Source organism: Cucurbita moschata, unplaced genomic scaffold, assembly GCF_002738365.1.
Source record: "Cucurbita moschata cultivar Rifu unplaced genomic scaffold, Cmos_1.0 Cmo_Scf00026, whole genome shotgun sequence".
Lineage (NCBI taxonomy): Eukaryota > Viridiplantae > Streptophyta > Magnoliopsida > Cucurbitales > Cucurbitaceae > Cucurbita > Cucurbita moschata.
The window spans coordinates 439,056-464,247 of NW_019268542.1; the positions used below are offsets into that span (position 1 = coordinate 439,056).

General features: G+C 39.0%; 2 protein-coding genes across 3 annotated transcripts; both read left to right on the forward strand.

Moving 5' to 3' along the window:
- Window positions 1–3,364: 3,364 nt before the first annotated feature.
- On the forward strand, window positions 3,365–5,726 carry LOC111461965 (NADPH-dependent aldehyde reductase 1, chloroplastic-like). Its single transcript, XM_023105609.1, has 3 exons — window positions 3,365–3,881; window positions 5,073–5,431; window positions 5,510–5,726. Exons 1-3 carry the CDS (start codon window positions 3,379–3,381, stop codon window positions 5,530–5,532), a joined length of 885 nt encoding a protein of 294 aa, XP_022961377.1. The 5' UTR covers window positions 3,365–3,378; the 3' UTR covers window positions 5,533–5,726.
- A 10,263-nt stretch (window positions 5,727–15,989) lies between these two features.
- Window positions 15,990–18,389, forward strand: LOC111462076 (uncharacterized GPI-anchored protein At5g19250-like). 2 transcript variants are annotated; one of them, XM_023105757.1, is made up of 2 exons: window positions 15,990–16,181; window positions 17,922–18,389. In XM_023105757.1, the coding sequence occupies exons 1-2, from the start codon at window positions 16,013–16,015 to the stop codon at window positions 18,344–18,346; spliced, it is 594 nt and encodes a 197-aa protein (XP_022961525.1). In that variant the 5' UTR covers window positions 15,990–16,012; the 3' UTR covers window positions 18,347–18,389. The 2 variants fall into 2 exon arrangements, with proteins under 2 accessions (XP_022961525.1, XP_022961524.1); XM_023105756.1 differs by having other exon boundaries at window positions 15,998–16,181; window positions 17,838–18,389.
- The last annotated feature ends 6,803 nt before the right edge of the window (window positions 18,390–25,192 follow it).

The window sequence follows — 25,192 nt, forward strand, 5'->3', positions numbered from 1 at the left end:
TTTCTGGAGTTTTGAATCACTCGATGAGATATTTATTCATGATTTTTTTGAAATGTTGGTCAAAATCAATGGATATGTTGATTACAAAATTATGAAAATCATAGATATTATTGGAAGGCGGTTAGAAATCACGAACCTCGGCATAATATTGTCCACTTTGAGTATAAACTCTCATCGCTTTGCTTTTGGTTTCTCCAGAAAGCCTCGTACCGTTGGAGATAGTATTTCTTATAAACCCATGATCTTTCTCTTAATTAGTCAATATTTTTCGTAAAAACATCATGGTCTTGAGCTTTTCTTTCTAGTTCGAGTAAGGTTGAATGTGTAGTACTTCTCTTCACGGTTCATGCATGCGCATATAGACCCATTAGGAGAGCTCTTATACGTATCCCTTGGGCCTGACTGGTTGGCTAGCATATGTTCACGTTGTCGAACACCATAGAGAGAAAGGAGCCGGCATAATATCATGACAAAAATGAATATCATAAGGTAAGCATTTACACTAATCATAAATGAAAGTATCCCAGATAGACAAAATGCATGAAGTCCCATGACACCAAAATATGGTATATACTTATGATGCAAGTCATACCTCTATTATTTTCTTGACATAGTGTTTCTATGAGACATACACATGTAATACTTGTCGTATCTTTCATGATTAATATACATGACTTTCTAAAGTCTCATAGGCATTGAGCGAACATATTAATATAGTTTACATAGTGTGACATATGGAGGTTCATGCATAAACAATATCGATAACATAACATAGTTCCATGACATAACATAATCATATTGTAGTATAATTGATAACATAACATAGTAACACAATATAACATATATCACAACATAAACATAACATAGTATACGTCAAAAATTCATAAAACATGAGACATGCAGGGGTCATGGGGCAAAAATTCATAAAACACGAGACATGTAGGGGTCATAGGGCACACAACGTCATTCATATAGCAAACAAGTCATCCAACCAAGCCATCAGTGAAGCTACTTATTTGATTGGGTTAAGTTGAAGTCTCTAGAACTACTCCCAAATCTAATTCCACTTCAAGTCCCATAGTTCTAATTTAGAATCCTACTATGGAAATTGACTCACCTAATTTGCATACAATAATATAAACTTAGATCCAGGCCAAAAAGTAGTCATACTAATAGTGTCAAAACATGCTTCACGAACCGTTGAAATGGTAGGCCGAAAATGGACCGTCGAAAATGGTAGGAAAGGATCTAAATGTTAAGTTGGGTTGGAGTCATTAGAAAATGTATTCTCTGACCAACTCCGAACATCTTAAGTGGGATGAAATGAAATAATTGTTGTGACTTAGTAAGTTAAGGGACCTTATTTTTATATTCGAGTCTAACTCCCCATTTGAGATAACCTTTCTTCTTCTTCTTCCTTCTAATTCTTTTTTAACGTGACATGAATTGCAACTTGAGTTTGAGTTTAACTTGAGTTTGAGTTCAATCAGGTTACCTCGTTCTCGAATAGTTCAACCCTAGTTCTTTTTCTAGTTCAATCAGAGAATAAAAGAAAGCTAGAAGAAAGGCTAAGCTAAGACAGAGAGGGAATGGAATTCTGAGACCGAGTTCAATCTGGTTCCTTCAGAAGGAGTTTACAGAATAGGTGAAAGAAGAAATAGGTGTAGGTCAGGTTCTTCAAATAGCGCTTTACCCAATCAAAGAATAGTGAAACCAGAGTTCTAAAACAAAGCTCAAGCGTCAAAGGCTAAGACAGAGAGGGAATGGAATTCTGAGACCGAAGGTGTGAATGAAAAGAATCTAGCCCTGAGCAATAAGGGTCCGGAAGCAAAGGTTATTCCAATCCCGGCTTTTGTGTTGGTTGGGCTTTTAACAAAGAATTTCAAATTAATATCAATATACATTTAATTAATATAACTTTACTCTTTGGACCACAAAATATAATATAATAATTAAAGTTTGACATTTTTTACGACCAAATAATAATTAAAGCTTGACATTTTTTACGACCAAAAGTTATCCATTCAAATATTTAGGGACAAAATTACATTGGTTGGGACGGAGAACAAAAAAACATAAGGGTGTGGAAACCTTCCCGGCCCAATTTAAAGCGTTGAGGGGAAGCTGAAACGAAAAGTCCAAAGATGACAATATCTGCTAGTGGTGGATCTGGATCGTTCGAACCATTATATATTACCAATTTAAATATCAAGGGTCGGTTACCAACTAAATTTCAAAATTCAAAATAAAAATATGTGATTTTTGAGTTATATTAAATTATATGATAAGGTAAGTATCCCAATAAAATAATTTCAAATTAACATCCATATTTCTTTAATTAAAGTTTTTCGACTATAAAAAAGAATATGATAATTAAAGTTTGAAATTTTTCCGGACTAAATAGTATGGTTTTAAATATGGCAACGACTAAATTGATTATTAAAGTTCGTGTACTAAATTGTTACGTCAATAGTAATTCAACTCTAGAGCATATGTCGTACAAAAAAAAAAAAACGAGTTTCCTATTTCATGGCCCTACACAAGTCTTCATCAATTGCATGTTTTTTTTTTTTTTTTCTAAGATCATACGTGTAACTAGAGTTGTATGCAAGCAACCAAAAATATCTGATGGTCACTGTTCGGGTTTTCTTTCTGAGAGAGCCCACATCGGTTGGGGAGAAGAACAAAACATTCATTATAAGGGTGTGGAAACTTCTCCATAGAAGACCCGTTTTAAAAACCTTGAGAGGAAGTCCAAAAAGAAAAGTCCAAAAATGACAATATCTGCTAGTGGTGGGCTTAGACCGTTACAATGATATCAGAGCCGGACACCGAACGATGTGCTAGCGCGAATGCTAAGCCCTGAAGGGGAGGACACATGAGGCAGTGTGCCAACAAAGACGATGGGACCCAAAAGGGGTGGATTGAGGGGTCCCACATCGATTGGAGAAGGGAACATGCTCCAGCAAGGACTCTAGCCTCGGGGGGGGTCGATCGAGAACGAAACATTTTTTATAAGGGTGTGAAAACCTCTCCCTAGTAGACACATTTTAAAAGCCTTGAGGGGGAGCCAGAAACGAAAAGCCCAAAGAAAACAATATCTACTAGCGATGGACTTGGACCGTTACATCTTTTTGATATGATAGACCAAACACGTTCCGCTACCTCTTATGTTTAGGAGCCAAACGACAAGGGTCCTATACAAGGTTTCAATTTGCAATGATGTCTTTCCAACATACGTGTCCATATGTCTCTCTTTGTCCTTAATGGGAATAACTTGGATACTTCAAATTGTACACTCTTTTCCACCACGTGTCCCTATTCCAATAGCCTTTATAAGACATGGTTTGTCCATTGCTAGTTCGCCACATCTTCCAAATGGCTTCCAAAGGGCATCAGTTTCCTCCTCAGCACCAACCAACCCAGCCAGGCAAAGAGTACATCATGGTCCCTAGACCACAGTTTTCCACCTCTGAATACAAACCCTCCAACAAGCTAGTCAACAAGGTGGCCCTTGTGACCGGCGGCGACTCCGGGATCGGTCGATCAGTGTGCTATTGCTTTGCCCTTGAGGGGGCGACTGTGGCATTCACATATGTGAAGGGGCAGGAGGATAGGGATGCTGCTGACACGCTTCAAATCCTTCGGGAGTGTCGAACGGCGGAGGGCAAGCAGCCGGTGGCAATGGCGGTGGCAGCTGACTTGGGGTTTGATAAGGAATGCAAGAGGGTGGTTGAGGAGGTGGTGGCAGCGTTCGGTCGGGTCGATATTTTGGTCAACGGCGCTGCCGAGCAGTACACCGGGACCGTGGAGGAGATTGATGAGAAGAGGCTTGAGAGAGTGTTTAGAACCAACATATTCTCTCAGTTCTTCATGGTCAGGTATTGTATAGTTGACACAAAGTTTGATCAATTAACCAAATAATTGAAACGATTGGTCCTTATTTTATGGTCCAATTATGATTTGGTTCGAGTTTTATTTAATTTAAGGATTCAAGCAATAAACTTTTCCTCGTACTCTCTTTTAAAGTTGTTCGTGGGTTGAATTAGATCGAGTAGAAGCTTTTGTTTTAGACTCAATCGAGTCATTCGATGTGAGATCCCACATCGGTGGGGGAGAAGAACGAAAAACCCAAAAGTGTGAAACCTCTCCCTAACATACGCGTTTTAAAAATCTTGAGGGGAAGCTCGAAAGGTAAAGCCCAAAGAGGATAATACCTGCTAGCGGTGGGTCTGGGCCGTTACAAATGGTATCAGAGCAGGTTCCGGGCAATGTGCCAGCGAGAAGACTATTCCCCGAAGAGGGTAGACACAAGGCGGTGTGCTAGTAAGGACGCTGGGCCCCGAAGGGAGGTGAATTTGGTGGGGGTCCCAATCGATTGGAGAAAAGAATGAGCGCCAGCGAGGACGCTCGGCCCTGAAGAGGGGTGGATTGTGAGATCCCACATTGGTTGGGGAGGAGAATGAAAAAAAAACGTCAGAGAGAAATCCCGAAAGGAAAAGCCCAAAGAGGATAATATCTGCTAGCGGTGGATTTGAGCCGTTACAAATGGTATCAAAGCCAGGTTCCAGGCGATGTGCTAGTGAAGAGGCTATTCCTCAAAGGGGGTAGATACGAGGTGGTGTGTCAGTAAGGACGTTAGCTGGATTTTCTAGGGGGAAGTCCCACATCGATTGGAGAAAAGAACGAGTACCAACGAGGACACTGGACCCTGAAGGAGGGTGGATTGTGAGATCCCACATTAGTTGAGGAGGAGAATGAAAAAAAAGACGTTAAGGGAAATCCCGAAAAGGAAAGCCCAAAGAAGACAATATCTACTAGCGGTGGATTTGGGTCATTACAAATGGTATTAGAGCCAGACACCGGGCGATGTATTAGTGAGGAGGTTAATCCCCAATGGGGATTGAGCACGAGGCTGTGTGCTAGCAAGGACGCTAGGTCTTGAAGGAAGGTGAATTGGAGGAGAGGTCCCGTATTAAAAACCCTGAGGGGAAGCTCGAAACATTTAAGTAAGACGTGTAACTCAATCCTAATCACTCTTACCATCTTCGACTTTGTTGTTTTGGCAACAGGCATGCGCTGAAGCACATGAAAGAAGGCAGTGCAATCATCAACACAACTTCAGTGACTGCATACAAAGGCCACCTTCAACTGTTGGACTATGCTGCCACCAAAGGCGCCATTGTTTCTTTCACTAGAGCTCTGGCTCTTCAGCTTGCAAGTAAAGGGATTCGAGTCAACGGTGTCGCCCCTGGGCCGATATGGACACCATTGATCCCGGCATCATTCGATAATGAAGATATCGAAAGCTTCGGGAGTGATGTTCTGATGAAACGAGCCGGTCAGCCAATCGAGGTTGCTCCATCCTATGTGTTCTTGGCTTGCAACCACTGTTCTTCATACTTCACTGGCCAAATCCTCCATCCCAATGGTAACCTTTCATACTTAATTTTTAATTATGATGATAACTTCAGTTTTTGATATGGTTTTTGTTTGAATTTGTATGCAGGTGGTACAATTGTGAACGGGTAATGTGATCATGTCGGTGGAATAATGTTGGTGTCATTCTAAATAATTATATGTGTACGTTTTATTTTACTTTAGGTGTGCCGATGATTGAATAAGTGTAACGTCCCTAATTTTCTTATCTAAATTAGAGACGTCACTATATGTATGTCTTTAATAACATATACAGACATTTGAATAAAACGTTTCAAATGAAACTATGGATTTGTACGTTTAGATTAAAACGAGAAATAGAAATAACGTCATCAAAATAAAACCTTATCATAATATCTGAATACGAAAAATAAAAGGCCACCTATAAAATTACTAACTTAAAACAATGCATACTATGGTTCTATATTAACTTTCATGGTCATTCTAGCATTCATCGTCATCCGTGCAGGGGCGTTTTACCTTTAACTGAATTATAAGAGTAGCACATGACTTGAGTATTTCAAGAAACACTAAGTAAGTAGAGTTGGGTAATGCAAACACACATGCATGATGAGACCTATTCTTTAATACCGTAGCATGGTACTTTCCCACACATAGCTCACGCACACGTACATGGACCCATTGGGCAGGCTCGTATATGTACCCTTGGGTCTGACTTGGTCAGGCACAACGCCCTATCATGTCGTTGAATGCAATAGAAAGGAAAAGGCTTGCATGATATCATGACGAACATAAATATCGAAGGTACGCGTATGTACTAACATAACATAACGAAGAAGTATCCCGATGTACGTGACATACATAAATGCATGAGGTCCTGATGGTTTAAAAGTTATAGCATAATATCAAAATCATTTTCTTCTTCCTTTCATACATGACATAGTACATATATGCATCATGGATACTGTAATGCCCCTAAATTTTTACCTACTCAGAGTCGTTACTAACGTCTACTACTTAGCCCATATGTGGAATATACTCTCTAAAATGACATCATAAATAGTATAAATTTCGAACTAATTTAAAACATCTTCAACTTTAAAAACACTGTCATGGTCTTATGTGTTTTGGCACATAACACTGAAAACAAATACAAAATAAATGAAATAAATTAAAAGTAACATGAAATTCAAGACCGCCTATACTAACTTAACACTAGGAATTTAAACATGCAACTACCCTATGAACGTGTCATGGTCTTTACCTGCGATGTCATCGTCATCCATACATGGGCACCTTGCCTTTACCTAAAAAATGATGAGACACACGGCTTGAATACTTCGAAGCGGCTCACACGCCCCTTGGACCTTTCAGGTCAAGCTAGCTATCTGTAGCGACGTTCAAAGGTCAACAGAACCCCTAGCGTCATGCTCCCCATGATCACCGACTCATCATATTGTGCGTGTCTGCACCCATCTTCTCTAGGGGAAGTATCCCTATGCATGTGTACATACAACATGCATGAGGTCTATCTAGTTCTCATCTTATCAACTCTTCTGACACAACCCTAGTCTCATTTTTTCCATGCTCGTTAGATATTTATTTTAATATTATTTCCATGCTCTTAGGGTGTGTCCTAGGTCGATCTATCGACATGATGCAATATGACACTCATCATCATATAGCATGCTTAATATGAAAAACATCAACATATTAAGATAAGCGTCATGCAATCATCATACTCATCATAACGTCATTAAGTGCATCGAGCATATCAAGTACGTCATAGATCGAAATATATAAATTACGTACATTATCATGCATCATAGTTCAAACATCATAACTCATACATCATCATACACTAGTGTACGACATCATACAATACAGCTCATACACGGTAAACACAGATATCGCATAAATCAATGTACATTATCTCAAACAATTCTAAATAGTAACTCATACAATTTCTAGTTTATCCTAGAGTAAGGCCACTTACTTAGTTAGCCTTAGCCGGAATACTCTTTAATTTAATTAACATAAGCTCCCGTTCCTTGGAATTGCTCCAAACATTGCCGGGTTTGTTTCTTATCACGTTAGTCACCTAAGTATTTCACAATAAAATTAATAATCTAAATATAATGTGGCTTAGATTACCTTAATTGGGATTGAAAACAAGTTTGGGAGGATCGGTGGAAATTGGGCTAGAAATAGAAAATGGAGCGAGATAAGCCGAGGAAGCCGCCGGAAGCTGAGCTGAGTTGAGCCAAGCTGCAGAGCTGAGGGGCTGTTTTTGTCGCATGTGGACACGTGGCAGCACCAGGGCCACGTCATGCAGATGGCGTCGGGTCAAGGCGGAACTTGGGCCTCGAGTTATTGGGCTGCTGCAGATGTGTGCTACTGGGCCAAGGCGGAACTTGGGCCTTGGGTTTACATGCTGACCAGTGGTTCAGGTTGCAGAGGCGGCCGCGGGTCCCTGGTTGTGGGCTGGACTGGTGTTCGTAGGTTTTGGGCCACTGCAGGTTGGGTTAGCCGAAGACACGAGTCTTGGGCCTCGAGTCACAGATGGGTCTGACCTGGATTCGACGGGTCCGTTCTTCTTCACCTGACTTGCTGTTCATTTCAATCCTTTTTCTCCCTCTTCCTCTTCCTCTTGGTTTGCCTCTCCTTTTCTCTTCCTCGAAGTCTCGTGGCTTAAAAACACGTGAGAACCACAGATCTAAGAAAACTTAGGAAACCAAATTTCTACTTCGTTTACCGATAGGGAAAATGGCACAAAACTTAACCTAAGATGATATGTAGTCATCGGGGATCCTCCTCGTGGTGTTAACCAAGCTTTCCGACATCCGTTATGGCAATTTTGGGTTGTGGGTTTGGTTTCGGACTCTCGTCAAAGTTTTCTTCGATCCTCTCTCTCTGTTTCTCGTTCTATCTTTCTTTGTAAGTGATCGAGAACGTCAGGCAGTTAGCTGAGGATTGTTTGGTTGAAGAATGGGCGTTTGGAGAGGATCGTGGAGCATGTTTCTGCGTGGGTCGCAAAAATTTCTTGATCGTTACATTATATACCCCTGAAAAGAACTTTCGTCCTCGAAAGTCTTAAACTCGTACTAACTCGGGGTATGTTTCTCTTATTTCGTCCTCACGCTCCCATGTGACCTCCTTGGTGTAGTGGTTTCGCCATAGCACCTTAACAAATGCATGTCCCTGTTGCATAATTCTTTCACTTTCCGAGTTAAGATTCTTATTGGTTTTTCCTCGTAACTCAAATCTTCGTTGAGTTGGAGGGGTTCGTAATCTATTACATGGATAGGGTTCATCATGTATTTCCTCATCATCGGCACGTAAAATACATTATGTACTCCTAAGAAGGAGGGATGTAGAGCTAACTTATACGCTACTGGACCGATTCGCTCGAGAATCTCGAATGGTCCGATGAATCTGAGACTTAACTTGCTCTTACATCCAAACCTCAAGAAACCTTTTATGGGTGCTACCTTTAGGAATACTAGGTCCCCTATCTAAACTCTAAGTTTCTACGCCTTACATTGGCGTAGCTTTTCTATTTACTTTGAGCGTTATGCATCCTCGCTCGAATTTTTTGGACAGCCTCATTGGTGACTCGCATCAGCTTGGGTCCTACTAACTCTCTCTCACCTACCTCGTCCAAACATAGTGGGGACCTACACCGTTTCCCATTCCAGGCTTCAAATGGTGTCATTCCAATAATGGCTTGGAAGCTATTATTATACGAGAATTCCATCAAGTGGAGCTTGGAATCCCAACTTCCCTTAAAGTCTAATACACAAGCATGTAGCATGTTCTCTAGGATTTGGTTTAGGCACTTTGTTTGTTCATCTTCTTGGGGGAGGAAGGCAACACTAAAGTTGAGGCGAGTACCCAACTCTTTTTGAAGTTCGCGCCAAAACGCTGACATTAAGCGTTGGTCTCGATCCGACATTATCGACACTAGAACTCCATGTAGTCTTATTTCTTTCACATACAATTGAGCCCAGTTGTCAACTGTATATGTTGCTTTCCCAGGTAGGAAGTGCGTTGACTTGGTCAATCTGTCGACGATAACCCAGATCACTGTGTAGCCTTTCAACGTTGTGGGTAATCCTACTATAAAGTCCACTTCCACTCTAGTATACTTAGGGGCGGTAACATCCCCACTATTTTTTTTTTTTCTAGGAGCTTTTACTTGTTGAAAAACTAAGCACTTGCTCACAAACTCAGCGACATCTCTCTTCATGCTTCTCCACTATAAGTGTTGTTTTAAATCTTGGTATATCTTAGTACATTCTGGATGCATGGCAAATGATGAGTTGTGTGCCTCTTTTAATATCTATTTTCTTAATTTCACTATTGTCGGGACACATAGGCGTCCTTGACACAATAATCCTTCATCTGAGGATTTCGAGAATTCGTCTACTAGACGACTAGTAGCTTAATATTTTTTGTAGGTTAGGGTCCTCTTGCTGGGAGTCAATAATTCTCTACCTAAGCGTGGCTTGTACTGTGAGTCGGGCCAGTTGTGCTATGACTCCCTCGATCACTACGCTATGTTGGCTTGCTCGAAATATTTTTGTACTCTTACTTCCCTCGTAATGAGGGCCGACGAGTGGGTCGTCTTTCTACTCAGGGCACATTTGCTTTTCCAGGGTGGTATTGGATATCTACGTCTGTAACACCCGCTCATCGACAACGCGATTAACAGGAGTTACTATCGACAATATTAAGAGACTCTGATATCCAATCATAAAATTAAAAATATTTCTAAAAACATCCAGTAAAATATTTTAAATAAAATAAAATAAAAGAAAATAAAACAGTACTTTTAAAAAACTTAAAACGACTAAGGTAAATTCTTGACAACGAAAACATAATTACAAAACAGACCCAGACATGGATTCCCAGTAGTCTCTAACCCGCTGGTCTCGTCCTCGGCTGGCCTGCAGCATCTACATCTGGAAAGAAAAGTTATAATAATTCTGATGAGTAATTAGATTACTCAGTAAGTAGCTAGCTTATCATTCACGGGTTCATAACTAATCATTCCAGGTGTTTTTACGTTTTATTCATCACTGACTCCTAGTTCTCTTACTAGGGTCATCTATTCGTTAATGAGGTATCTCAGCTACCTCCAGCTAGGTTACTGACTCTCCTTCGATATGCTTACCTAGAATTTTCGGACTCGTATGTAAGACTCGCTCTCGGTCAAATATGGCCCGTCTACTAATTGCTCCGGCGGCCTGTTTATCTCATATACCAACGGTCAGGAGTACTCATGCTCCCTGACTTAGCACACAGCGCGTTGGCCAGGAACCCCGCGGGAATTAGTAGACTATCATACTCATATAAACAAGTCATAGCTCAACAACCAATAAGCATATCTAGAGTCATAACCTTTCCATTAACATGCATAACATACTCACAGTTACTGCATGCTTTCATACATGTATTATGATCAACACATAGAACATTCTGACAATCATTTATATCATGCTTACATCACAGGCAAGCAGTCACAATATACAATAAACACTCAATATCATCAAAGCTCATTATAACATATTAAGCACTTAATCAAGTAAACAACATACTCACATGTTGTAAAACAAGTTAAGAACTAGTTCAAAGGTCGATACGCTACTTACTTGGTTGCGAACTCCTTTTCCCCCTTGAATGTACGTTTAATAGTATTTCAACACAATTCCTTCCTATTAGACCTATATTTTATCAATTCCAACATAAGTATAGACCAATTTTGATAGGACAGGTCAAAAGGAGTCGAACGGGACAAACCGGGAGCCAAAATACCTTCTCACGCGCCCTCACGCGCCAACACAAGGTCGGGGTTCGTTTCTCACGCGCCTGACCCGCGCACAGTCGCACTTCCACTCGCGGCCTCCCACGCGCCTTGCGTGTCCTTCACGCGCTCGTCTTCAACCTCTCCTCTCTGCAATTTTCCCCAATCTTTTCCTTTAATACCCGTTGTGTCCCGAAGTAAAAATTTCATCTCTACAGCTCGAATTTCGTTCTGATTTCTTCTACAACTTTATAGATCTTCTAATTATGGTTCTAACAAGCCTTATTTCATAACTTATTATGCAGTATGAATCAAGATATCGAGATTTAAAGGTTCGGTGATGTGGGTTTTTTCGTTACCTTCGAATTACCGTCCGATTCAGCTCGTGGCTGTATCCCCTTCCTCAAACGATTCCTCAGCAACAACCCCTCTTCCTTTACCCTCGATTGATGTCCAATTTTAAGCAACCAAAACTCGAATTCTCAGAAAATTTCCTCCTCTGTTTTCTGGGTTTTTCGCGAATCACCAATCTTCGTTTTTCTTCCTTTTTAAAGCTTAATCCAGCCCTAATACGCTTCCACCTCCTCTAATCATCCACTCATCCATCCCACGCCTCCAGTCTACGCGTCCGCCGCCCCTCATCCTCCTTTACAACAGCTACTTGACGCAGCTGCTTCGTTTTCGTTTTTTTTATTTATTTATTTATTTATTTATTTATTTATTTATTATTATTATTATTATTATTATCATCATCATCATCATCATCAAACACACAACGCATACATACAAAATACATATTATCATTATTTTAGGTTGTTACAACGTCGTAGTCCTTCACCAATTCTAACAACCTTCTTTACCTCATGTTTAACTCTTTCTGGGTGAAGAAATATTTCAAACTCTTGTGGTAGGTGAAAATTTGGATTTTCTCTCCATATCGGTAGGAAAGCCAAATTTTTAGCGCGAACACTATGGCGGCCAACTCTAAGTCGTGGGTAGGGTAGTTCTTTTCGTATTCTTTTAGTTGATGGGACGCGTATGCAACGACCTTCCTGTATTGCATTAACATACATCACAGTTCCTTCTTGGATGCATCACTATAGATCAGGTACCCTTATGAACTCTCGGGTACCGTGAGTAAGGGTAATCCTGAGGTTGTTTGTATGCCGTGGTGATTTGTTAGACTCTTATAGGAAAGATTAGGTCTATACTTAGTGACTTGTCACTCTAACCACAAAACCCTAGACTTATCATTACAGTGGATCATGAAAACTAACTGAGTGTGCATACAACTGTTATCCAACATCATCATACATAATTCATACAAAAATAAACATACATGCTCAACGGGGTGATAACATCCATCAAGCTCCCGAAGCGCAGAATTCACAAATTCTCATCCTCCTTTCAGCATGAATTAAACACATACATATATATAGCGCAAGCTTAAAGCATAATTGAACACTAAGACAATTCAAACGAAGTAAAATAGACCTTACACGCGCCGGGAAGAAGCCTAGTCGCAGGCGGCACACATGAGTACCACGCGCGGGTACTTTCAGTATAATCGCGGTTCACTTGGGCCGGTTCAGGTCGGTTTGGTTGCGGGTTAGCTGGTTCAATTCACTCGGTTGGACCGCAGGTTGGTTTAGGCCAATGAGTTGCAAGTTGGGTCGAATCGATCTGTGGATCTAGAGTCAGGTAGGGTTCCCAGGCGACACGTGTCGCCGTTTTGCTAGGGCTGCGTTGCTCCAATCGGTGCCTACTGCATGTCCTCCACCTGCCAAGCCACGCTTCACCACCCACCGGTCAACACGTGGCTACCGAAAAACAAATTTCTCTCCCCTCCTCCAACCAATTCGTTTCCATATGGTCCCTTCAACAAAGTTCTAGATGGAAACTCACTCTACATTTTGGTAATTTTTTCTTAAATTTTACTTTAACACAGAACGAGATATGATCGTCAGAAAGAGGTTCTTTCTCTCTTACTGTTCTTGGATGACTTCTCGGGGTTCTGATCTCAGTCACCTTTTCGATCAAGTTTCTTCACAGATCTTAAAAAGTAACCTTCGTATTTGAACATACTGTAAGAATCTTTGAGAAGAGCAACTTTCGTATTCTAGATCTAAATCTAGAATCATTGAGGAGGGTCTTAGATCTGAAGAAGGTTGATCAAGAACCTACCTTGCGGACTCAAATAATCTTGATGGAAATGGAGTGTCGGCCGCTCGAACCTATCTATCCTTCCAAGCAAGGAGTTCTTCTGTTTAGGCCTCGACTGAAGGTGTTGTCTGGCGGTGGTCCAACGAGATTTTGTGGCGATTCCTATCTCCTCTCAACTTCTAAGTGGGCATTCATGGACCCGTATAATGGCTGGAGGGGAAAAATGACTCATTTGCCCCTTTGTTGACTTTATGGATTTTTTTTAGCATTACACCTGTCGTTAGTATTTCACAAATAATAATAATTTCAATTGACATTTGTGAAATACGACACTAAAATGACCTTAATTACCTTAATCGAGGCCGAGAACAGGTACGGGAGAGTCGGAGCGGTGGAAATCAGATTAAAGTTAGAATTCCTGAGTCGAATAAGCCGAAAGAGCCGCGAAAGCAGAGCCGAGCCGAGCCAAGCCGCGGAGCTGAGGGGATGTTTTTGCTGCACGTGACACAACAGAAGTGAGCCACGTCGTGTGCAGATGACTTCGGGTCGAGGCGTGGGTTGCAGGTCGCGAGTTGCAAGCTGGGCCGCGGTCGCGGGTTGGGCCTCGGGTTTGTTCGGGTAAAAGGTCTCAGTCGCAGGCGTCGGGTCATGGGTTGAGTCCGACCCAGATCCGGATCCGACAGATTATCCTTCTTCTACTCCTCATCGGAGACATTTGGGTTCTTTCTCTCTCTACTATTTTTCTCACTCTTTCCTCTGTTGTTGGTGCTCCTTTTGGTGTTTTCCTGAAGTCCTCAAGGTTTGGAGGGTCGTGGGGGGAGATTTTGGCGTGTCGTGGAGCCTGGATGCGGGCTTCCCGGCATTGCCCGAGAGCTCTAGCACCTGTCGGAATTCTCGGGCTCCGACGACAAGATCCTAACGATACGTTACAAAGTTTATAACAATGTTTAAAATGAATTATTTTTAAATGATTTTTCTCGTATAGGAACCATGATACGAATGTAGTATCGGTCTTATTTAAAAAGAAAAATAGGTTTGAATGGTATGTTTTTTTTAACTCAAACAACTATTAAATAATAAACTCAACTCAATCTAATTGTATAGGTTTGTTTGGTTATTCCGTTATTTATTCAATTTTTTTTAATAAAAATTAAAATAATGTGTTTTTGAAACATTTAATTAAGATCTACGAGACAATTTGAATATATATTTTTAAAAATTACCTTACACGTGAAGCTAAATGGGAACAATCTAAGAGGCATGTCGTAATATAATCAGGATTTCATTTCCACAATTCTTTTCGTGTACCCATTAGACGGCAACCCTTTCGAGGGATTGGTCGGTGAACAAAAATGTTGTATTTTGACTTTCAATAGTTCTTCCGTCCTCTCTTTTTCCAAAATCTTTTAATGAGATGGAAGAGTCATTGGATTTTGACACAAAAATGAAACAACTATCGGTCTTACTCCTTCAAGCATGTAAAACTAAATGTGAAAGCGGGCTTATTTGTTCTAACTGGACATTGAAATAATAAAAATTTATTTTAAATAAGTGTTGGAGAACAAATTGTGATGTCTCACATTGGTTGGGGAGGAGAACAAACCACTCTTTATAAGGTTGTGGAAACCTTCCCCTAGTGCGTTTTAAATCCTTGAGGAGAAGCCCAAAGAGGACAATATCGGCTATCGGTGGATCTGGGTCGTTACAAATGGTATCAGAGCCAAACACCGGACGATGTGTTAGTCTTCTCGTTGTTCCCCGAAGGGGAGTAGACATTAGGCGGTGTGCCAGTAAGGACACTGGGCCCCAAAGGGGGTGGAATTGGGTGCGGTCCCACATCGATTGGAGGAAGGAAAGAGTGTTAGCGAGGACGTTGGACCCTGAAGGGGGATGGATTATGATGTCCCACGTTGGTTGGGGAGGAGAACAAACCATCATTTATAAGGGTGTGGAAACCTTCCCCTAACAGACGCGTTTTAAAGCCTTGAGGGGAAGCCCGAAAGGGAAAGCCCAAAGAAGACAATATTTGCTAGCAGTGGATCTGGGTCGTTACACAAATAATCAAAAGATAAGATATAGCTTTAGGAAAGCCCTCGAAGAACATCCTTACTTCTCAAACTCAACCAAAATTAACTCAAATAAACTCAACTTAACAAGTTCGTAACCTAATCCAAACAATACGAATTAGGTTGAATTGATCAGAGTTTTTTTAGTCATAAAATTTTTTGAACGCCCAGAACCGACACGAACATCGTTACTTCTCAAACTCAACTAAAATTAACTCAAATAAACTCAACTTAACAAGTTAATAACCTAATCCAAACAATACGAATTACGTTGAATCGATCGAGTTTTTTGGGTCATAAAATTTCTTAAACGCCCAGCTTCTCAAAGTCAAAAGATCGATATGATTGCATATGATTGCATATGCGTTGTTATAAAGAAGGAAGCGAAAAAGTTAAAGTTATGATACCAAGCCTTGGTTTGAGGACATGAACAAAGCCTTAGTTTGATAGCCAAAATGATGCTCTTTTTGTTCGAGTATTCCTTTAGAACACTTATGAGTATTCAAAATGGGAATCTAAAACCCAACTTCTAAAGCAAACACACAAAATAAAGTGTTCAATTATAATATTTATAGCAATGGAAACTCAACTTTATCACACACTTTTATGTTCTTCGCCTCTTTTTATTGCTTTGGGTTCGCAGTTCATTTGTGAATTGTTTCCCACAAATATGAGAGTGTTTGCTTTGTTCTTCTTTGCTGTCATCGCCACCTTCCTCCTTCTGCCCAATGCTGTTCTTTGTGACGGTATGATTTTCATCGTTATTTTTCTTTTAACGTTTGTAGCTATTCATCGAAGAATATTGCATGTTGTAATCGCTTATTTTGATATGACGTTTATGTATCATTCAATTTGATAGCTTAAACAGATAAGATTAAAGGTGTTTACGGGATAGGAGGGGTAGGAACGGTAATCCTTCTTCATCCTCGTTCTTCGAAGTTTCTCATTTATTTTCGTATGGATTGAATTTATCCCGAAGAATTTTTTTCCCTTTTTATATATTTTTTCAAAAATATATACCATACAAAAAAATTTAATAATATTTTAGAAATCAAAATATAATATAATTTCTAAGAACTCAAATTTCAATATTACAATTACTTATTCCACACTTCATTTAATGGACGGGGCAAAGAATAGTATCCATGTTTCGAGTCCTATTTAGCTACTTGAGATATATATCTCCACTCCCTTTCTCATTCTCAGTTTAAAAGTAGTTTTTGAAATAGTGTAAAAAGAGGTGCTTCGAATCATTACTATTTGACTCGAACATGTTATAAAAAAGTCGAGGCATTTCGAATTGTTTGTTGACACCGACAAAGTCAAGGAAATGTGTAAAATTATTTCAATATTGGACCTTGGACATATAATAGTTCCGGATCGAATATCTTTAGGATCTTTGGTAGATTTGGTGAGATCTCACATCAGTTGAAGAGGGAACGAAACATTCTTTGTAAGTGTATGAAAATCTCTCTCTATCAAACACGTTTTAAAAACCTTGGGAGAAGTCCGAAAGAGAAAGCCCAAAGAGGACAATATCGGTTAACGGTGGGCTTGGGTTGGGGCGTTACAAATGGTACCAGAACCAAATAACGAACGGTGAGCAAGAAAGGACGCTGAGCCCCAAAAGGAGTGAACATCGGGTAGTGTCCCAGCAAGGAAGTTGGGCCCTAACAATGTGCTAGGGAGAACATTGGGCCTCGAGGGGGGAACTAAGCATTCTTTATAAGGGTGTGGAAACCTCTCTCTAGCATACGTGTTTTAAAAACCTTGATGGGTAGTCTCCCAAAGAAAACAATATCGACTAGCGGTGAGTCCTAACAGTGTGTTAGGNGTGTGTTAGGGAGAACATTGGGCCTCGAGAGGGGAACTAAGCATTCTTTATAAGGGTGTGGAAACCTCTCTCTAGCATACGTGTTTTAAAAACCTTGATGGGTAGTCTCCCAAAGAAAACAATATCGGCTAGCGGTGAGCCCTAACAGTGTGTTAGGGAGAACATTGGGCCTCGAGAGGGGAACTAAGCATTCTTTATAAGGGTGTGGAAACCTCTCTCTAGCATACGTGTTTTAAAAACCTTGATGGGTAGTCTCCCAAAGAAAACAATATCGACTAGCGGTGAGTCCTAACAGTGTGTTAGGGAGAACATTGGGCCTCGAGAGGGGAACTAAGTATTTTTTATAAGGGTGTGGAAACCTCTCTCTAGCGTACGTGTTTTAAAAACTTCGATGGGAAGTCTCCCAGAGAAAAACAATATCCGCTAGCGGTGGATTTAGGCCGTTCGAGGTAGATCTCGACAAATAAATTATAGCGAATTTAATTAGTGTTTCATATTGTTAATGAAGTTACATGGACACCGCACTAAACATAACCAATGCCTCACATGGCTTAGTTTTCTTGTGCAGTGAAAGATACAGAGATTCTAAACGCCATCAACAATTACAGACAATCAAAGCACCTATCTAATCTTACTCATAACAAAAATGCAGCATGTTTAGCAAGCAGGTTCGTTTATAAGCTAAGAGATGAGCCTTGTTCAAGTCCAGATGATTTCCACAAAGAAATCAACTCTGAAAATACCCTTGCAGATTTTCTTAAGCTCTTGAAGAAGTGTCACATAGCCTACAACTCGACCGTTGATGGCATCATGCTCCCCGCTTGCGTCCCCCACCTCGATCCCAAGTCCGTCGCCGATAACTATACCAAATCCCATGACGTCGATTATATTAACAGTAAGAACTTTACGGGTGCTGGGGTCGGGACGTCTGACGATTGGATCGTCCTCGTTCTTAGCACCAATACGTCGACGGGGAACTTTGCTAACGGTGGATCTTCGTCTTTGGTTGTCGCCCGGGGTGGTTGCATTGGTATCATGGTTGGTTTCTTAGGGTTGTTTGTTCTTTTGTTATTTTGATGAGGTGAGGGAAAAGGCTTTTGGGTTTGGGTTTAAAGCATTGGTAACCTAAATAACACAATTGTTTTACAACTCGATCCTACTTAACCCTATCGGGTTGGATTGAATTAGGTTGTTTTTAAAAATAAATTATACCCACGATATATAATCATTCGGGACAATTTTAACGAAAATATATCACAAACCCTAAAAAAAATCACAATTTGTAAGGATTTCAAACAAGGTTCATCAATGTAATCATACTAAATAAATTAGTATATCTTATTATATATTAATCGTCATAGGTATAGGAGTGTACGTGAATCAGGTTCGGGAATTTTTGAGCCAACCCAAAAGTTCGAGTTGGTTGGATTGGTAACCCAACCCAACTCAAAAATTATTGTAACCCAACTTAAAATGTTAATCCAACCCAACCCAACTCCAATAATTTAGGATTGTACACTAACATGACATTCTCCAACGAGGGGAAACAAACAACCATGTGTATGAATTATGTGTATCTTTTCTTCGAAGCTCTTTGACAAACATACACCATGGTGAGTTAATAAGCTTGGCGTAAAAAAAAATATATATATATATTAACCTATACCAAATTTAGGATAATTGTAAAGAAAGTTATGGCTTGAATTAGGGGTGTACATTCAACCCGACAATCCGAACCAACCTAACTCGAACTATAAGAGTTGGGATGGGTTGGATTAGCATTACGGGAAGGGTTGAGTTTATTTTTCTGAACCCGAATTGAATCGGTTCGGTTTTGGGTTCATGAGTAAAATCTTCTGGTTGACCCGAGCCAAAAAAAATATATATATAATATATTAAGAATTTTTCTGTATTAATGAATTTGTCAGAGTGGTATTGAACTCAGTCCAAAGACACTCACGCCCTAAGCATATTTTAATTGTCTTCAGTTTGATGACAATGTTGAACCTAACATGTTTCTATTTATATTATTTTTTATCTTATTATTCTAATAGTTTAGGATATGGATTTAAGGTCACATATAAATAAAATTTTTAGTTTGATGAGAATGTTGAACCTAACATGTTTCTATTTATATTATTTTTTATTTTATTATTCTAACAGTTTAGGATTTAAGGTCACGTATAAATAAGCATATTTCAATTAAAATATTTTAATTGTCTTTAGTTTTATGATAACGTTGAACTATGTTAATATATTACAATTTTCGCTTATTATTTATTTAATTTCATGATCTATCCTTTTACTTTAACTAATTCTCAAGAAATGTCAGTATTTAATTGTCTTTAGTTTTAGTTTTATGACAATGTTGAACTATATTAATATGTTACAATTTTCGCTCCTTGTTTTTTTATTGAATTTGTTTTGTTTTTTTTGTTTTTTTTTTGTTTTTTTTGTTTTTTTTTTTTTTGTCAATAATTATAGATTGATTTGTGTTGGTTTGTTTGTGGAACTTTTAATATATTTTTTCTGGCTACGTTTTTTTATTGAATTTGTTTATTTTTTCTCAATAATTATAGATTGATTTGTGTTCGTTTGTGAAACTTTTAATATATTTTATCTAAGATAGTATACGAATAATTATAAATGGTGGATAAATAAAGTAAAATTTTTAAAAATGATTATTTAATTTCATGTTCTATCCTCCTATTTTTGTTACTTTAACCAATTCTCAATAAATGTCGGTATTTAATTGTCTTTAGTTTTATGACAATATTGAACTATGTTAAAGAAATCTACAATTCATCCCGGACCCAATCCGAACCCAACCCAAAAATAGAGGGTTGGGTTGGGTTGGGTTGTGTTGCGAAAAGTTTCGGGTTTGACATAATTCGATCGTGATCCATTTCCAACACCTGTCACATTCGTGGTAAAATCTAAAGAAGTCGTTGGAGAAACCTCGATAGTTATTAGTTGAAGAAACCCACAAATTCAAGTCAGGTCTCGGATTGGATCCGAGTCTGGGTAATTAGCTCAACCCCTTCGGCTCATTCACGTTCAAGTAGAACAATCATCAACTTCAATCACGTTTTAAATGCTTTTCTAACTATTGGATATGTATGCATTAATATGTGTGACCTATGATTTAATTCGAACTATTTGTGATGTTATACATACCTACATGCATGTAAATAGTGTTTACGAGCATTATATGACATATTTTATGTGTATGAACGTAAGACAATTATCTAATTGTGTGCATGAAATTGTAGTAGTTTTTTAGTTTTGTGCATGAAATTATATTGGACGTAAGACAATTACTTATGTGCGTGGAAATTACTATGAATTATGTGTTGTAAATTGTTATAAGCTTTGATTTGGTTTGATTATTTGGATTAGATTTGATTTGGTTATTTGAATTAGATTGAGTGATTTAGTCATATCGGAATTTGGGAATGTTTTGTGTGTCACATTGTATTTCTTGAGTGAAATATTGGTGAGAGTATATAGTGTGATAGTGAGGTATTTAACACTTTGTTTCATTAGTGAATTGGTTGCTACCCATGGATGTAGGGGAACTTCTTCTCTCCGACCCATGCAAATATCTTTGTGTAATTTCGTTCATTGGTGTTGTGAGTACATTTGTTCCGCTTTCTGCGCACAAGTGGTATCAGAGCCAGATTGTGGTATTTGAGGTATTGTGAAAGTTTTGGCCTCATCGACCACTAGACGTTCTCACAATCGTACTTATTTTCTTGAAAATGGCAGAATCATCTGAAATTAAATCATGGTGTGGATCGAGATTTTTGAGTTCTAATTTCGAAATAGAGAAATTTGATGGAACCAATAATTTTGGTGTTTGGTGAGGCGAAGTTAGCGATTTGCTAGTCATGCAAGATCTTAATGCTTCTCTCCAAGAGGTGATGCCTGAAGACATGACAGAAGCAGAATGGACGAAATTAAATCGACAAGCTTGTGGAATTATTCAATCCAGTCTTGGCAAGGATCAGAAATATCCATTTATGAAGGTAACCATGGCGAAAGAACTATGGGACAAGCTTGAGGCGAAATATATGCAAAAGAGTGTGGAAAATAAACTCTATTTGAAGAAGAAACTCTCCCGTTTTGACTGCAAAAAAGGTATCTCAATGGTTAGCATTTGGATGATTTTAACAAAATCATCACTGATTTGCTCAATCTTGATGTTAAGATTGATGACTAAGACAAAGGCGGCGTTGTTATTAAATTCTTTGCTGGAATCCTACGAGTTCTTAGTAACGACCCTACTACATGGAATCAGTAATATTGATTTTGAAGATGTTTCAAATGCCTTAATAAATAATGAGATGCGAAAGAAGGAAAATGAGACATATCAAGACTCTAGCTCAAATGTTCTAAATGCTCGTGGAAGGACTTCTACTTGGCAAATGAGCGAATGTGGAGATTCCCGATCAAAGTCGAGAGGTAGATCTGATAATTAGAGAAAACTTGATAAAAATGAGTGTGCATATTGTCGACATAAAGGTCATTGGAAGAAAGATTGTCCGACCTTAAAAGAGAAGAGGTCGAAGTCCATTGTGGTTAGAGATGACGACACTGATACAGATAATGCATTGACAACCTCCCTATCAGTCAGCCAAACCAGTGAATGGATTCTTGATTCTAGGTGCTCCTATCATATGTGTCACAACAGAGAGATATTTTTGGACTTCAAAGAGTTCAATGGTGGAGTTGTCTATATGGGCAATGATAGTATTTGCAAGATGACGGGAAGACTCAGTACAAATCAAGATGTTTGACGGGGTTATACAAAAACTCAATGATGTGAGATATGCCCCTGAGTTGAAGAAAAATTTGATTTCCCTTGGCGTTTTGGATGCAAGTGGTTATCGTATTATTTTGGAAGGAGGGAATTTGAAAGCAGCTCGTGGAGCTTTGGTGGCAATTAAAGGAACTAGAAGAGGTAGCATATACTACCTCAACGGAACCACAATAATTGGGCATGCTGCTGTGGCAAGTTCGAAAGAATAAGACATATCGAAATTATGGCACATGAGACTTGGGCATGCTGGTGAGAAGGCGCTTCAGACATTGGTGAACCAAGGAGTCCTTAAGGGTGCCACAACTGGTAAAATTGATTTCCGTGAACATTGTATATTTGGTAAACAAAAAAAAATGTGAAGTTTGGTACAACTATACACCAAACAAAGGGCATTTTGGATTATGTTCACACTGATGTATGGGCCCCACGAAGAATGTTTCATTGGGAGGAAAGAGGTGGTTTGTCACCTTTATTGATGACTACTCGAGGAGAGTTTGGATGTATCCCATGAGGCACAAAATCGAGGTTCTCCAACTCTTCCTAGAGTGGAAAAAAATGGTAGAGAATTAGACGGACAAGAAAATCAAAAAAGCTAAGATCAAACAACGGTGGAGAATATACTTATGATCCATTTCATATAGTGTGCCAAAATGAAGGGATCGTTCGATACTTCACTGTTCTTGGTAAGCCACAACAAAATGGAGTTGCTGAGAGAATGAACCAGACATTAATAGAGAAGGTTCGATGCATATTGTCTCAAGCAGGATTGAGTAAGGCATTTTGGGCTGAGGCTCTTAGTTATGCGGTTCACTTGGTGAATTGTTTACCTGTTTATAGAAATGGTGGGAAAACTCCGCTTGAGGTATGGTCAGGTACTCCTGCTAGTGATTATGATAAATTGCATGTGTTTGGGTGTCTTGCTTATTATCATGTGACAAACTCAAAACGGGATCCTAGAGCAAAAAAAAAAAAAAAAAAAAAGTCAAGTTTATGGGCTTTAGCAAAGGCGTGAAGGGCTATAGGTTATGGTGTCCAGAAACAAATAAGATTGTTAATAGTCAAGACGTGACATTTGATGAGTCTGGAATTTTTTTGCAGAAAATTAAAAATAATGACGAAACATTGAAGCAGGTGGTGTTCTCTCTTGATATGGTTGCTCCTACTGAAGAACCTATTGATCAGGTAGATAATAACTCTGATGTTTTAGAACAGGAGGAGCAAAGCCTTGAGAAGCAAAGCCTTGTAAATGAAAGAGTGGAGGAACCTGAGTCCATCGCCAGGAATAGACCACGAAGGAAAATTCGAAAACCTGCAAGGAACATATAGATGTGTTTTGTGATAGCCAGAGTGCTACTTGTTTATAAAAAAAAATCAAGTCCATCATGCTCGTACTAAACATATTGACGTCCGTTTTCACTTTATTCGAGAAATTATTAGTGAAGGGGACATTCGTTTATTAAAATTGGAACTGATGATAATCCTGCTGATATGTTGACAAAGATGATCGCTCGTGAAAAGTTCTAGCATTGTTTGGATTTCATCAACGTGGGAAGAAATGAGTAATGTGTTGACGTGGTAGCAACCAACTCAGCTATCAACTTAGAGAATGACGAAGTGAAGATTGTTATAAATTATCATAAGTTTTGATTTGATTTGGTTATTTGGATTAGATTTGATTAGATTATTTGAATTAGATTTAATTTGATTATTTGAATTAGATTTAGTCGTACCCGATTTAGTTATCGGAATTTGATATGGAGATTTGGGAATGTTTTGTGTGTCATATTGTATTTCTTGAGTGACATAGTGGTGAGGGTGTAGTATTCCTTGTAACGCTTTTTTTCATTAGTGATTGGTTGCTACCCGTGGATGTAGGAGAACTTCTTCTCTCCGAACCATGTAAATATCTTGGTGTCTCTTTGTGTAATTCCATTCATTGGTGTTGTGAGTACATTTGTTCCGCTTTCGACGTACAACATTATGAGGTGGCCTTGAGGCCAATTGTCTGTCTCCAAGTGCTAAAATTTTATACTTTGCGATACTTTTGTGTACCCGAGAGCTGACCAATTTTGAATGATTTGTAGAGCTTCAAAATCTAACCCAAGAATAGAAGTTTCTACCAAGTATTTTTAATATTTAGTCTTTCTAAAAATATTAAGTAAAGAAAGTGTCTAAATCTTTCCCTTACCGCATAGCAATTTTGGCACCGCACATTTTGCGAATTTTCGCCTAATTTCACTAGTCAAAGTACGTTAGAGAAGTTGTCAAACATCTTGTCTTTAAAATGAGTATATGTGATCAATCAGGCGGAACCTGATCATCTTGAAACGTTGACGAAGAACATAAGTGAAGAACATAAGCAGTTGAATCAGAATACTTTATGACGGGATCGGAGGGAGTATGTAACAATCCTAGATTTAGGGTCATAAAATATTGTCATAGACTTACATGTTTGGAAACATTTTTAAAGTAACCTAACGAAATATTAAATAAAACAAATAAAAAGTTAAAATTAAAAACACCCTATACTATCCTACAATCTAAGAAATGAAATATCACTATCCTATGCACGTGTCATGGTGTTTACTTGCAATGTCGTTTGTACAAGGGTGTCTTGCCTTTACTCGAAATAGATGTAGCACACGGCTTGCGTGTTTTAAGAAATACCCCATAAGTGACCTCACTATTGGAGTCAGAGAATGCAAATACATACAACTCATGATTACGGACCTATCGTTAAAATCATCTTAGAAGTGCCCTCTAGTCCAGACAAAATTGTATGTGTAGTAATTTCCTACACATGACCCACATGTGTAAGCGTCAATCCTCAGGCGGTTCCCAGCCCCCTGGACCCATCATAGTCGGGCAAGCTGTCTATAGTCGAACATCCGGAGGTCAACAAACCCCAATTGTCATGCAAGGTATGATCATCTTCATTATCATCATAGTGTACGCGTTCGTACTCATTATTATAAATGGAGAAGTAACCCGATGTATATAAACGCACAAAATGCATGAGGTCCCAATAATTTTCATCTTTAAATCATCTTTGTGACACACCCTATTCATTATTCACACTTCACACCAAGTAACGTTCGCTT